This window comes from Protomyctophum bolini (genome assembly GCF_963924005.1).
Source record: "Protomyctophum bolini genome assembly, chromosome: 17".
NCBI lineage: Eukaryota > Metazoa > Chordata > Actinopteri > Myctophiformes > Myctophidae > Protomyctophum > Protomyctophum bolini.
Window position 1 is genome coordinate 41,096,136 of NC_137878.1, and position 14,411 is coordinate 41,110,546.

The 14,411-nt window shown below is 45.4% G+C and overlaps 1 protein-coding gene across 1 annotated transcript in view; it reads right to left on the minus strand.

Moving 5' to 3' along the window:
• LOC308332353 (chromodomain-helicase-DNA-binding protein 4-like) overlaps positions 1–14,411 on the minus strand; it is a 64,540-nt gene that overhangs the window by 28,178 nt on the left and 21,951 nt on the right. The window contains 12 exon segments of the mRNA XM_080788210.1: positions 767–884; positions 1,691–1,822; positions 2,574–2,715; positions 4,045–4,218; positions 5,237–5,358; positions 6,884–7,021; positions 7,820–7,996; positions 7,998–8,021; positions 9,636–9,827; positions 11,783–11,885; positions 12,603–12,734; positions 13,984–14,180. Of these exon segments, the coding sequence (XP_080644336.1) occupies positions 767–884; positions 1,691–1,822; positions 2,574–2,715; positions 4,045–4,218; positions 5,237–5,358; positions 6,884–7,021; positions 7,820–7,996; positions 7,998–8,021; positions 9,636–9,827; positions 11,783–11,885; positions 12,603–12,734; positions 13,984–14,180 (1,651 nt within the window).

Consider the following 14,411-nt stretch of genomic DNA (forward strand, 5'->3'; position numbering starts at 1 on the left):
TCATGTTATACGTTAGCTGTTGAAAAACAGCAGATCTACAAGCTCATAGCGCGCCATGCGTGATGTCACAGGGATGCGTGATGTCACAGGGATGCACCGAAAGGGAGATTCTTGGCCGAATGATGATTAATATTATTTATCTTTTTTTTCCTACCATTGCTGTCATTATTGCTAACCTTAAAGCGACCTGATTTGGGTCCATAAAACATTTATTCAGCTCTTCTGAATGCATTAATTGCATACACTGTTCGGTGATATATTTTCGGCCTATTCGGTATTTACACAAGTGTAAATAATGTATTTCTTGTTGTTTTTGTTTCTGTTATTTTCCATACCTATGCTTGATTACTTTGTCTTACTATTTGTATATTACTATTTGTCAAATTGTATATTAACACAACATATAAGCCCTCCCTGGGTTTCTTTTCTCACCTGCACACACTTCTTTTATTGATGTTACCTTTTTGTACTGTTTTTATTGTGCGAAATAAACGAAACGAAACCGAATAGGCCGAAAATGCATTTTTATCCATTTTCGGCCGAAAGTTTCTGTTCTGTTCATTAGTGACGTGACGTGTGTGTGGGTGCGTGGGTGAGTGCGTGCCTGTGGGTGGGTGCGTGTGTGCCTGTGGGTGTGTGTGTGCGTGCGTACCGTTGAAGCGGTCGATAGCCTCTTGTCTCATCCTGTGTGTGTGTGGGTGTGTGTGTGCGTCAGTGCGTGCCTGTGGGTGCGTGCGTGCCTGTGGGTGCGTGCGTGCGTGCGTACCGTTGAAGCGGTCGATAGCCTCTTGTCTCATCCCGCCGGTGATTCCTCCGTCGATTCTCTCGTACTTGTACCCCTCGTTCTCCAGGAAGTCCTCCAGCAGGTCCAACATCTTGGTCATCTGGAAATATGTTCATGTTTATGTATTTGATATAACAGTCACACTGCTCACTGTACAACTTGTAGATGCATCCTTTACAGTGTGTTAGCGCGAGTGCTATAGTTTTCACCACTTTTCTGAAAAGTTAAAAGAACACCCAATCTAAAAAAATAAGAAGTACATTCAAGTGAAATTTACAGCAAAGTTGCACAGTACACATTACATAACCTCCAGTACAAAAGTAAACAATCATTCTCGTGACCTGCAGTCAGGAGCTATACATGTGAGCACATTTGATCTGATTTCAACCACAGTTTGAGACCTCTATAGAGCACCGAAGTCTGACGTCACTTCCAGTAGAGGGCGTCAGTCCCCAGGTTCATGTATTTGTTTAGCTGCATTGAAATCCCCATTGAGGCGATTTTTTAGATCGCCTCATATAACAACTGTGTTTGAAAAATAAACATGTCACCCCGGCCGCTTCACTCATATGGATATGAAGAATCAACTGACTGAGAGAAAACGCTAATGTTACTGCTGCTGAATTAGTTAGATTTTCGCTAGAAGCAGACTGTATCATTATATGAGTGACTGACTGTTGCAAACGATACAGAGACACCTCCCTGACAATAACACAGAGAAAGCTTGTCTAAAACCCGGGATGACCAAAGAAACGTGTGTGAGTGTGATCCGGTGGCGTTACCTGGGAGAAGACGAGGACTCGGTGTCCTCCCTACGTGTGTGAGTGTGATCCGGTGGCGTTACCTGGGAGGGGACGAGGACTCGGTGTCCTCCCTACGTGTGTGAGTGTGATCCGGTGGCGTTACCTGGGAGAAGACGAGGACTCTGTGTCCTCCCGCCTTCAGCTTCAACATCATCTTCTGCAGCAGCGCCAGTTTCCCAGCAGCCTTGGTGAGGGCGCTGCCCTCGTACATCCCGTTGGGCAGCTTGGGCGCTTCCTGGTTTGGGGTCAAAGAAATGTCAGGGGGTTTATTAAACCTATTGCGTTATACGTTAGCTGTTGAAAAATAGCAGATCTACGAGCTCGTAGGTCTGCCATTTTTTTTTTTTTTTTTTAATCGTGAAAATGTGGCGCAAATCTTTGGACATATAATCTTTCAAGCGTACGTGTTTAACTCAACTTCTGGGGGGGGGGGGGGGGGGGGGGTCCCTGGTACAACATTACTTTCAGATGGGGGTCCCCGGCCAATCACAGATAATTCTGGGGTTTCCTTGACATGAAATAGTTTGAGCACCACCGACACCGACATAGAAACCTAGTTTTTTTTTCTTCAGAAAAACGTCAGGATTTAGAAGACGTACTTTTTTTTTTAGAGTTAAGGGTCTAAATATTAATATAAAACGAATGAGTCAAGAGTAGACATGGGGGGGGGGGGGGTGGGGGGCACGGGTTAGAGGTAGGGGTGGATGTGTGTATAAATTAACCCATTCTGAACGGGAACCCATTTTGGTGTTAGCATCATGTTATGCTTTAGCTATTGAAAAATAGCAGATCTACAAGCTCATAGCGCGCCACCGAGTGGCGCGCTATGAGCTTGTAGGTCTGCTATTTTTGAAAAATCGAAGAACGACTGACATTTTTAGAATCTGATCTCAGGTCAGAATGGGTTAATCAGACCAGTGTGTGTCCAGTGGAAACCTCGTATGAATCTGATCTCAGGTCAGAATGGGTTAATGGGGGGGTCGTACCATGGCGGCCACGGGGAAGAGGTATGGGTGGTTGCAGCACTTCTTCAGGTCCATGACGACGTTCAGCAGAGACACCTGGTTTCCTCCTCCTCTGGTGTTCAGAGCCTCAAAGTTCCTGGTCAGGATGAACTTGTAGTACTTCCTGGAAAAACCAGCGAGGGGGCAAAGGTCAGACATCACAAGAGGGGGAGGGGGAGGGGGGGCTGGGGGGGGGCTACAATGCAACGCAGTAGTGTTGTTTTCGTCGGCTAAAACTACGACGAAAAAAAGAGTTTCGCAGACGAAAACATAAAAACTAAATCAAAACTAAGCTAATGATGGAATAAATGACTATGGCTAAATATATACTGTCGATTTTGTCAACAAATAAAAAAATAGACTAAAATGTTAATGTTAGGAAGGGACTAGAGATCCAGTACAAGTCATTTTTACACTTGGTTGCATGCTGAAAATAGCAGATCTACAAGCTCACAACGTGTCGCGCTGCGACCCGGGAAGGTTTTAGAAGAGGTTTTACATACATACTAGGGCATTAAGCAACTGGTATAGTCCACTAGTCCACCTTGTTGGTACTAGTTGACTAGTTGATAAATTTGATATTTTGTAGGCCTCAAGATCAGGTAGATTATAGCCTAGTATTATATTATAGTAACAGTTACAGTCTAGTATTATAGTTTTTGTAGTATTTAATACATATTCTACCACAGGTCGTTTCGAGGAAGCAATCTGATTGGTTGAAACAGCCTTCTAGCCGGTGGTTAAACCACTGACTACACACCACCACCTAATCAAAACAAAGAATTCAGCTGCTCTGTTCTCCCAGAGCGCTATAGCAAACTGGGTGGCTAGGCTATAGCTATAGTTTATTGGGACATTTGTGGTCGTAGTGACTACACATCTGTCATTAAAAAATATATATTCTTTCAGCGATTTTAATAGTTTTAAGGGTAACTGTTGTAGAATAGCAATATTACACTCGAGGGTGTTGTTTAACGTGATTATTGCCACTTCAGTGATGCTTGCGGAACTCGACTCCGTCTCGTTCCTGACCGCATCCCTGTCGTGGCAATAATCACGTTAACCCACACCCTCTCGTGTAATTTTGCTTAAATAGGTAGCTAGTCAACTAGTGGACTAGTAAACCAGGCTTCTAGTCAACTAGTCAGAAGGCCTAGAAGGGAACGCCCTAGAAGGGAACGCCCATGAGGTCTAGTCAACTAGTCAGAAGGCCTAGAAGGGAACGCCCATGAGGTCTAGTCGACCAGTCAGAAGGCCTAGAAGGGAACGCCCATGAGGTCTAGTCGACCAGTCAGAAGGCCTAGAAGGGAACGCCCATGAGGTCTAGTCGACCAGTCAGAAGGCCTAGAAGGAAACGCCCGTGAGGTCTAGTCGACTAGTCAGAAGGCCTAGAAGGGAACGCCCTAGAAGGGAACGCCCTAGAAGGGAACGCCCGTGCGGTCCAACGACTCACTTCTGCATGGGGCTGAGCTCCACGCGGACGATGAGTTCCGTCTTGGAGGGCATGTGTTTGAAGACGTCGGCCTTCAGCCTCCGCAGCATGTGAGGCCCCAGCATGTCGTGGAGCTTCTTGATCTGGTCCTCCTTAGCGATGTCCGCGAACTCCTCCAGGAAACCCTCCAGGTTACTGTGGAAAGGAACGGAGGAGAGCAGACGCTTCACCGTCAATAAGGAACGGAGGAGAGCAGACGCTATGACTGCATACAATGCAATTCTAGTGCTGTCTACATAACATGCTATAAGTCTGTATCAAATGCTATCTAAGGGGGTATAGGGTAAGTGCTACGGGCCATCCCCACAGTTTTCCCGACAGCTATGTGTCTATGTCAGTCGTTCTTGTCAGACCTACAAGCTCGTATCTGCTATTTTTCAATAGCTAAAGAATAGCATAATGCTAACACCAAAATGGTTAATAACCATTTAGACTGAGGACGATTCTACAAATCGTCTTCGAAAATACACACACACAGTACAGTATGAATTATCATTCGGGCGATGTCACAGAAAATAGTTGCAATAACTGAGAAATGGCGTGATATTCAAAACTCTGCCCCAAGACTAATAGAGCGTCGCAGTCCCGCCCCCTTTCATGACGACGCCAGGCCCAGTCCCGCCCCCTTTCATGACGACGCCAGGCCCAGTCCCGCCCCCTTTCATGACGACGCCAGGCCCAGTCCCGCCCCCTTGCATGACGACGCCAGGCCCAGGAAATAGTTTCCAATGCATTTTCCCCTCATAGACATTTCAAAACGTATTTATTTAAAGACCTTTTAAAGCGTCGTAACGAAGCCAACGCTTGGCGTGACAAATCATGACAACAAACGCAACATTTTGGACCAAACAAATAATTAACAAAGAAGAAAAACAACAAAGAAAGTGTTTTTTTTAATACTTTCTAATTCTTTGTTTGGCCCGAAATATTGTGTTTGTTGCCATGATTTGTCACGACAAGAGTCGTCTTTGTCCGCCGTGGCGTAAACGTCTATTAAATAAATACTTTCTGAAAAAGTCTATGATGAAAATGAACAGGGATTTATTTTCCGGGTCTCTCGAGGGGGCGGGACTGCGACGTTCTATAGTGAGCACGCACGCACACACACACACACACACACACACACACACACACACACACACACACAGGGTACCTGAATCTCTCGGGCGTGAGGAAGTTGAGGAGATGGAAGAGCTCCTCCAGGTTGTTTTGCAGAGGTGTTCCCGTCAGCAGCAGTTTGTGTTGCAGAGGGTAGTTGTTCAATATGCGGAAGAACTGACCGAAGGGAAAATAACACATTAATAAAACACTTTAATTCATAGAAGAACTGACCGAAGGGAAAATAACACATTAATAAAATACTTTAATTCATAGAAGGACTGACCGAAGGGAAAATAACACATTATTAAACACTTTAATTTATAGAAGGACTGACCGAAGGGAAAATAACACATTAATAAAACACTTTAATTCATAGAAGAACTGACCGAAGGGAAAATAACACATTAATAAAATACTTTAATTCATAGAAGGACTGACCGAAGGGAAAATAACACATTATTAAACACTTTAATTTATAGAAGGACTGACCGAAGGGAAAATAACACATTAATAAAATACTTTAATTTATAGAAGGACTGACCGAAGGGAAAATAACACATTAATAAAATACTTTAATTTATAGAAGGACTGACCGAAGGGAAAATAACACATTAATAAAATACTTTAATTTATAGAAGGACTGACCGAAGGGAAAATAACACATTAATAAAATACTTTAATTTATAGAAGGACTGACCGAAGGGAAAATAACACATTAATAAATACTTTAATTTATAGAAGGACTGACCGAAGGGAAAATAACACATTAATAAAATACTTTAATTTATAGAAGGACTGACCGAAGGGAAAATAACACATTAATAAATACTTTAATTTATAGAAGGACTGACCGAAGGGAAAATAACACATTAATAAAACACTTTAATTTATAGAAGGACTGACCGAAGGGAAAATAACACATTAATAAAATACTTTAATTCATAGAAGAACTGACCGAAGGGAAAATAACACATTATTAAACACTTTAATTTATAGAAGGACTGACCGAAGGGAAAATAACACATATAAAATAGGGCCGGGACTTTAACGCGTTAATTACGATTAATTAACTACAGAAAAATTATCGCGTTTAATCGCAGGGCAGGCAGTCAGACCGATATAAACGGCGCACCAAACACCACCATTCTCTTTTTTTTATCCCATGATTTTGTAACCCATTTTTCACCCCTGTGTCAATCATCTAATGTGATCCTGGGCTCTACACACCCTCCGCCAACCTAGTCCCCATATATGGGGGACAAGGGGAGACCAACCTAGTCCCCATATATGGGGGACAAGGGGAGAGCAACCTAGTCCCCATATATGAGGGACAAGGGGAGAGCAACCTAGTCCCCATATATGGGGGACAAGGGGAGAGCAACCTAGTCCCCATATATGGGGGACAAGGGGAGAGCAACCTAGTCCCCATATATGGGGGACAAGGGGAGAGCAACGGACTTGAACTCATGCTTCCTTCATGTCTAAGTGTCCAAGTTGCTCCTTTACACCTGACAGGGGGGAGTTTCCCTGGTTGGACGTCGTAGCGTGTGGAAGGAACACGTTATTCCAACCAGTTCCTTTCCCCTCCATCAGGCGCCCCGGCACACACCACCATTCTCAAAGTAAGAAGCCGCGTGTGTGTGGTACCTTGGACTGGTTGTTGTGCGTGCGTGTGTGCGTGCGTGCGTGCGGGCAGTACCTTGGACTGGTTGTTCTTCAGGCGGTGGGCCTCGTCCACCACCAGACAGGCCCAGTCGATGGAGCCCAGGATGGCCGTGTCGATGGTGATCAGCTCGTAGGACGTCAGCAGCACGTGGAACTTTACCGACGAGTCTTTCTGTTAGGACACACACACAGGGGGTCAAAGGTTAGGACACACACACATAGGGGGTCAACGGTTAGGGGACACACACCAGGGGGGCAGTAAGACAGATATTTCGTGAAGCCACTATAAGGAAATCGGGACTTCCTGAAAGTTCATATAATTGGCCTGTTGTGGCGCTGTCTGTCATAGGTGGCCCAACTTCACCTAGACTGTATTACCTTAATAAACATGGTCATGAATACTTTCTCCTTCCAGTCACTAGTTTAAAGGGGAGGCGGATTATTTTCCGACAGCATTCTAGCCGACGGGGCAACGGTCCGCTCCGCAGCGGGGGGACCGTCGCTGCGATGCGAAAAAGCGATGGTCCGACATGCGCTGCTCCCGTGCTTGCGGTTAGGGTTAGGTTAGGATTGAGGTTTCGGATCAATATGCTGTCGGAAAAAAGACGTGCACCCGTTTAAAGTCTCATTTCTAATGTCATGATATTCTTTTTGGAAAATTATGGTCCCATTTATTAAAAAAATGACCATAAAGTCACGTATGTTCTGAGGGGCGTGGCCACCGTTACAGTCTATGAACGGGAGCCACCCCCCCGTTCGAAATAAAAAAAATACCAACGAAGAAGAAGGGGGTGGGGGGGAGTCGTCTGGGCGGAGCCAGCCAATGGGCCAGCTGGGCCCAAACGGATATACAAAGATGGAGACTTACAGCAAGGACTGACGGGCTTCATCTTACGTCCATATCAGACCCGGAGAACGCTTTTGTCCACATTTCTTTTACAGTCTACACGGTAGGAACAGAAGAACTCACCTTCATCCTGGAGGCCTTCTTGCCGCCGCGGATGGCGTGCTCCTCGAAGGAGAACTCGTTCTCGCGGATGACGGCGCGGCTGTCCTTGTCGCCCACGTAGGTCACCACGTACATGTCGGGCGCCCACATCTCAAACTCCCTCTCCCAGTTGATGATGGTCGAGAGAGGGGCGCTCACTCAGGAACGGCCCCTTGGAGTGGCCCTGGGAGGGAGGGAGGGAGAGAGAGAGAGAGAGAGAGAGAGACAGAGAGACAGAGAGAGAGAGAGAGAGAGACAGAGACAGAGAGACAGAGAGAGACAGAGACAGAGAGAGACAGAGAGAGAGAGAGAGAGAGAGAGAGAGAGAGAGAGAGAGAGAGAGAGAGAGAGAGAGAGAGAGAGAGAGAGAGAGAGAGAGAGACAGAGAGAGACAGAGAGAGAGAGAGACAGAGACAGAGAGAGACAGAGAGAGAGAGAGAGAGAGAGAGAGAGAGAGAGGTATTAATACCATTTGAGATGTTCGTGTATGTCGGGTGGAGACCTCGTATGTCCAAAGGTTTAACCCATTTTAGAACGACTGACATAGAAACATAGCTTTTTCAGAAAACTGTCAGGATGTAGAAGAATTTTTTTAGAATCTGATCTCAGGTCAGAATGGAAAACTGTCAGGATGTAGAAGAACATTTATAGAATCTGATCTCAGGTCAGAATGAAAACTGTCAGGATGTAGAAGAACATTTTAGAATCTGATCTCAGGTCAGAATGGAAAACTGTCAGGATGTAGAAGAACATTTTTAGAATCTGATCTCAGGTCAGAATGAAAACTGTCAGGATGTAGAAGAACATTTTTAGAATCTGATCTCAGGTCAGAATGGGTTAACCCATTCTGGTCGGGAACCCCCTCTTGGTGTTTTAACTAAGCATTATGTTATACTTTAGCCATTGAAAAATAGCAGATCTACAAGCTCGTAGAGCGTTGGCACTTTTGGAAAAAAATCGTGAAAATGCGGCACAAATCTTTGAATACATATTCTTTCAGAGCGAACGTTTTTTTTAAATATTTCGACGTCAGGTCTAAATGGGTTAAGAAGTCACTTTGTGTTTTCTGTATGAAACATATTTGCAGACTGTACATAAAAACATAACTAATGACTCACTAATGACTAAATGTGACTGAAACTATATGAAAACTATTGAAGGGACTACGACTAAAACACTGCCTCCATAATGCATCTCACCAGGAGGTTATTAAAGCATCTATTTATTCACACGAGGCCTCCCGCCACTAGATGGCAGCAGTGGCTGCTCACCTGACCGGCATCACACACACACACACACACACACACACACACAGTGTGTGTTTACAGTCTCAGATTGGGGCTTTATTTTATTTTAATGTCGTCACATTTCAGCTGACACGTACAAAATGGCTGCCTGGCGCGCGGCCAAGGGGATTACACACCGGCCTATAGGAGGGCAGCGCAGATTAACCCATTCTGACCCGAGATCAGATTCATACGAGGTTTCCACTGGGACACACACACTGGTCTGATTAACCCATTCTGACCTGAGATCAGATTCTTAAAAATGTCAGTGTCAGATTAAAAAAAAAATAGCAGACCTACAAGCTCGTAGCGCGCCACTCGGTGGCGCGCTACGAGCTTGTAGATCTAGCTTGTAGATCTTTTTGGTGTTCCGTTATACGTTAGCTGTTGAAAAATTGCAGATCTACAAGCTCGTAGCGTGGCACTGAGACTGAGTGCCCCGCTACGAGCTTGTAGGTCTGCTATTTTTTTGGAAAAATGGAGAAAATGTGGCGCAAATGTGGTCTTTGTACCTCTTTATACAGCGAGTACAGGAACACGGCGGTCTGGACCGTCTTCCCCAGCCCCATCTCGTCGGCCAGGATGGTGTCCGTTCCTTGCGCCCAGGAGAACCGCAGCCAGTTCAGACCCTCCAGCTGGTAGGGGTGCAGCGTGCCCCCCGTCGACTCCAGGTACTCCGGCTGGCGGTCGTACTTGACGGTGGGCTGTGGAGGGGGGGGGGGTGGGGGGGGCGGGAGTTAAGACCAATAGCTGCTTTTCAATCTGCATCTATTTTCTCCAAATTTGTCATACCGTACATGGATGTATTGTACAGCATCAGTGTTGTTTTCGTCGACTAAAGCTAAGACGGAAAAATGTTCGTCGACTACCTTTTTTTCCACGGACAAAAACTAAATGGAAACTAAATGAAAACTATAAACTACGACGACTAAAACTAAGACTAAATATACTGACGATTTAGTCAAGAAATAAAAACTAGACTAAAATGGACTAGTGGACAAGAGATCCAGTATAAGTGAATTTACACTTGGTCGCATGCTGAAAATAGCCGATCTACAAGCTCACAACAGTCGATCTACAAGCCCACGGCTTGTAGATCGACTATTTTCAGCAAGTGTAAAATCTGTAATTTCGACGGCACCTGGAGGAGTTACTTGGTCTAGTACTCAGAGGAGCACCTGGAGGAGTTACTTGGTCTAGTACTCAGAGAGCACCTGGAGGAGTTACTTGGTCTAGTACTCAGAGGAGCACCTGGAGGAGTTACTTGGTCTAGTACTCAGAGGAACACCTGGAGGAGTTACTTGGTCTAGTACTCAGGGGAGCACCTGGAGGAGTTACTTGGTCTAGTACTCAGAGGAGCACCTGGAGGAGTTACTTGGTCTAGTACTCAGAGGAGCACCTGGAGGAGTTACTTGGTCTAGTACTCAGAGGAGCACCTGGAGGAGTTGGTGCTCCTAAAATGCGGCGACCCGTCTCGCCGGATGGATAAAATAGGGATGCATGAATAACTTATAGCAAAACGATATTTATTGGATAAGTGGGGACTGGGGAGTCAGTGGAGAGTATTGCAACTCTAGATTCATCCCATTATTGCAAAAGAAAATCTGGAGTTGCAAATTACAGCTATAGGTCCATGTGTATTCCAGCCCTATATGCATATTCTAATACAAACTTCTTAAGGATAATATGAGCATCAAAGCAATATTTAGATACTTTTTAGCATACAGGCCTTAGGTGGATGTATTGTACAGAATACAGGCCTTAGGTGGATGTATTGTACAGAAAACAGGCCTTAGGTGGATGTATTGTACAGAAAACAGGCCTTAGGTGGATGTATTGTACAGAAAACAGGCCTTAGGTGGATGTATTGTACAGAATACAGGCCTTAGGCCAGGGTTCCCCAATTAATTTCCCTCAAGGGCCATATTTTGACTAGGGTACCAGGCTGGGGGCCGAGTCGGCACGCGTGAGGTCGAGGTTTTGCCCTGAAATTAATGATCAGGGCATTTGAAAAGGACCCCCAGTTTGACAAGCAGAGGCTACTGACCCCCATTTAACGCCCAAGAAAGTGGGGAACCCTGCCTTAGGTGGATTCGTCGTAGGAAAGAACAAAAACAAGAGAGATGTTTTAACCGTTTCAGTACATAGGACGCACCTAAACGTCATAAGGATTGGAACCGAGAGGTGCCTTGGACGTGCGTGGCCGTCCTAGCGCACCCTCAAAGATACGGGGCGAGATAAGAATATTCAGAATTTTTCCTATTTTTCTTTTGGCATTTCACTTTTCTCTTGCCGTATGCTAACGCTCTGTGCAACTATTAGCTTGTCATTGACTCCCATGTTAGCGCGGCGGAAAGAATGACTCGTATCTCCTCATCCAGGGCGCTCTCCGTGGTGATGAATGGATCGATATGCTGGCGCTTCATTTCTGCTCCTCATCCGTCTCTCCCGCAAAATATGAACGCTTTTTTGGAGCGTATATAAATAAATTAAGATGATCGGGGATTGTGAGGTCACTTTGTTTAATAATTTTTTAATAAAGTGTTTCAGGTTCATGGCTTTCAGAGTAAAAGCGATCAGACAACTCTGGCACCCCGGAGCTCCTATTTTGATGCACTTCCGGCACTGATTGTGTAAAAGGTTTGAAGTAGAGACTCACATCGACCACGGGGTTATCTGGCGGTCGGTCCAGCCTCTTCAACTTTGCTCCTTTAACTTTGATCTTCTTTCCTGGTTTCCCCTCGTCTCCCATCATCAGCTCTCTGCACACATATCATACACACACAAATATTATATATATATACACATCATCAGCTCTCTGCACACACATCATACACACACAAATATCATATATATATACACATCATCATCAGCTCTCTGCACACATATCATACACACACAAATATCATATATATATACACATCATCAGCTCTCTGCACACATATCATACACACACAAATATATATATATACACATCATCATCAGCTCTCTGCACAAACACACAGCGTACAGTCACATAGAGTACGTCAACGTTAGCAGCTCTCTGCACACACACACACAGCGTACAGTCACACAGAGTACGTCAACGTTAGCAGCTCTCTGCACACATATCACACACACACACACATGACGTGTATTATTCTACAACAGGTCGTTTCGAGGATTGGTTGAAACGGCGGTGGATCAAACCAGCACCGTTCACCACCTATAATCAAAACAAATAATTCAGCCGCTCCGTTTCCCCAGAGCGCTATAGCAAACTCGGTGGCTACGGCTATAGCTAGTTTCTTTGGACATTTTTTGGTCGGAGTGACTACATCTGTCATTAAAAGAAATATATGATTTTTTCAGCGATTTTCTTAGTTTTAAGAGTAACTTCAGTTACCCTTAACACCCTTAAATTCAGTGATGCTTGCGGAACTCGACTCCGTCTCGTTCCTGACCGCATCCCTGATCTCAGGTCAGAATGTGTGACGTACCTGTGGTTCCAGTACTGCACTTTGAACATGTCAAAGTCGGGGATGTCCATGTCCTCGGCCTCCCAGGTAGCCTGGTCGTAGCCCAGGTCTCTCCACTTGATCAGGTAGTGGACGTTGTTCTTCCGGTCCACGCTGAGGAGGAGTAGTCAGAGGAGGAGGAGTCAGACACAGAGGAGGAGGAGTCAGAGGAGGAGGAGGAGGAGTCAGCGATGGGGGGACACAGAGGAGGAGGAGTCAGCGATGGGGACACAAAGAGGAGGAGGAGGAGTCAGCGATGGCAACAATAACTCGGAAATAGTTGGTATCCGATGTGTTTGGCTTCACTCACACGGTCACAACAGATTGATGTATAGCTGATGCATGAGACTCGTTGACTGATGCATTTCCAATGGAAGTCACATGGTTTGACACAACATTGTTGTTGTGTCAAACCATGTGACTTCCATTGTAAATGCACTGGGGCTTACATGTTTACATCTAGCATCCAACACTGTTGTTATGCTAGATGTGATTGACGATGATGATGCGTGTGTGTGTGTGTGTGTGTGTGTGTGTGTGTGTGTGAGTGAAAGGGAGTAGTATGGTGTGTTCTGCATTCATTCATCCAGCAGAGGTCTTGCTCAGACAGGATGCTGTCGGAGGTCACACATTTCTCAAGGACACTTCGATATGGAGTAATAGATTCACGTTTTCACTCCTAAATCAATAAAGCTGGCCTCTCTCACACACGCACACGCGTGTGCGTGTAGTGTAGTGTACTCATATTACTATAATACTGTTAGTAGAATGTAAGAAATGCAGCGTGCGTACAATTTCCCTGGTCCTCACAATAACTTATGGATTCATGTTGTTAGGGTTACGGCATTGACATGTAGAGGTCAGATTAAGGGCTTTGGGGGGGGGGGGGCCCTTTTGGTGTTAGCATCATGTTATGCTTTAGCTATTGAAAAATATTCAATATATATATATGCTATTTTTGAGAATCGAAGAATGACTGACATAGAAACATAGCTTTTTCAGAAAAACTGTCTGGATGTAGAAGACATTTCTTAGAATCTGATCTCAGGTCAGAATGGGGCAGTGTGTACCATGTGGTCGAGGTGCGGTGGATCTGATCTCAGGTCAGTGTGTAGGGTACCATGTGGTCGAGGGTGCAGTGGATCTGATCTCAGGTCAGTGTGCAGGGTACCTTTGGTTGAGGGTGCGGTGGATCTGATCTCAGGTCAGTGTGTAGGGTACCTGTGGTTGAGGGTGCGGTGGATCTGATCTCAGGTCAGTGTGTACCATGTGGTCGAGGGTGCGGTGGATCTGATCTCAGCTCAGTGTGTACCATGTGGTTGAGGGTGCGGTGGATCTGATCTCAGGTCAGTGTGCAGGGTACCTGTGGTTGAGGATGCGGTGGATCATCATCCACTCCATCTTGATGCCGTAGCGGTAGAAGCGGTCCTCCATCTGGGCGTAGAGCGGGTCCTTCTTCTTCCTCTTGGCCGACAGCAGACCCTCCTGCCCCTCCTGGGCGAAGTCCACGGGCGGCGGCTCGTCCATGTCGTTCTTGCGCTGGTAGTTACGGAACATCACCTGGGAGACGTAGGGGGGCGGAGCTCGTTAAAACACGATCATTTTCTTGCTATATCCTAATTGGAATCCTGAACATGTTCATTTTTATGTCATTTCAAATGCCTTTAATTATACGTGAAGTGTTGAAGCATTGAGCTACTCATTTAGACTGAAGTAAATAAAGCCAGTCAAGCGAGAGGTGTCCAGTGGAAACCTGGTATGAATCTGATCTCAGGTCAGAATGGGTTAATC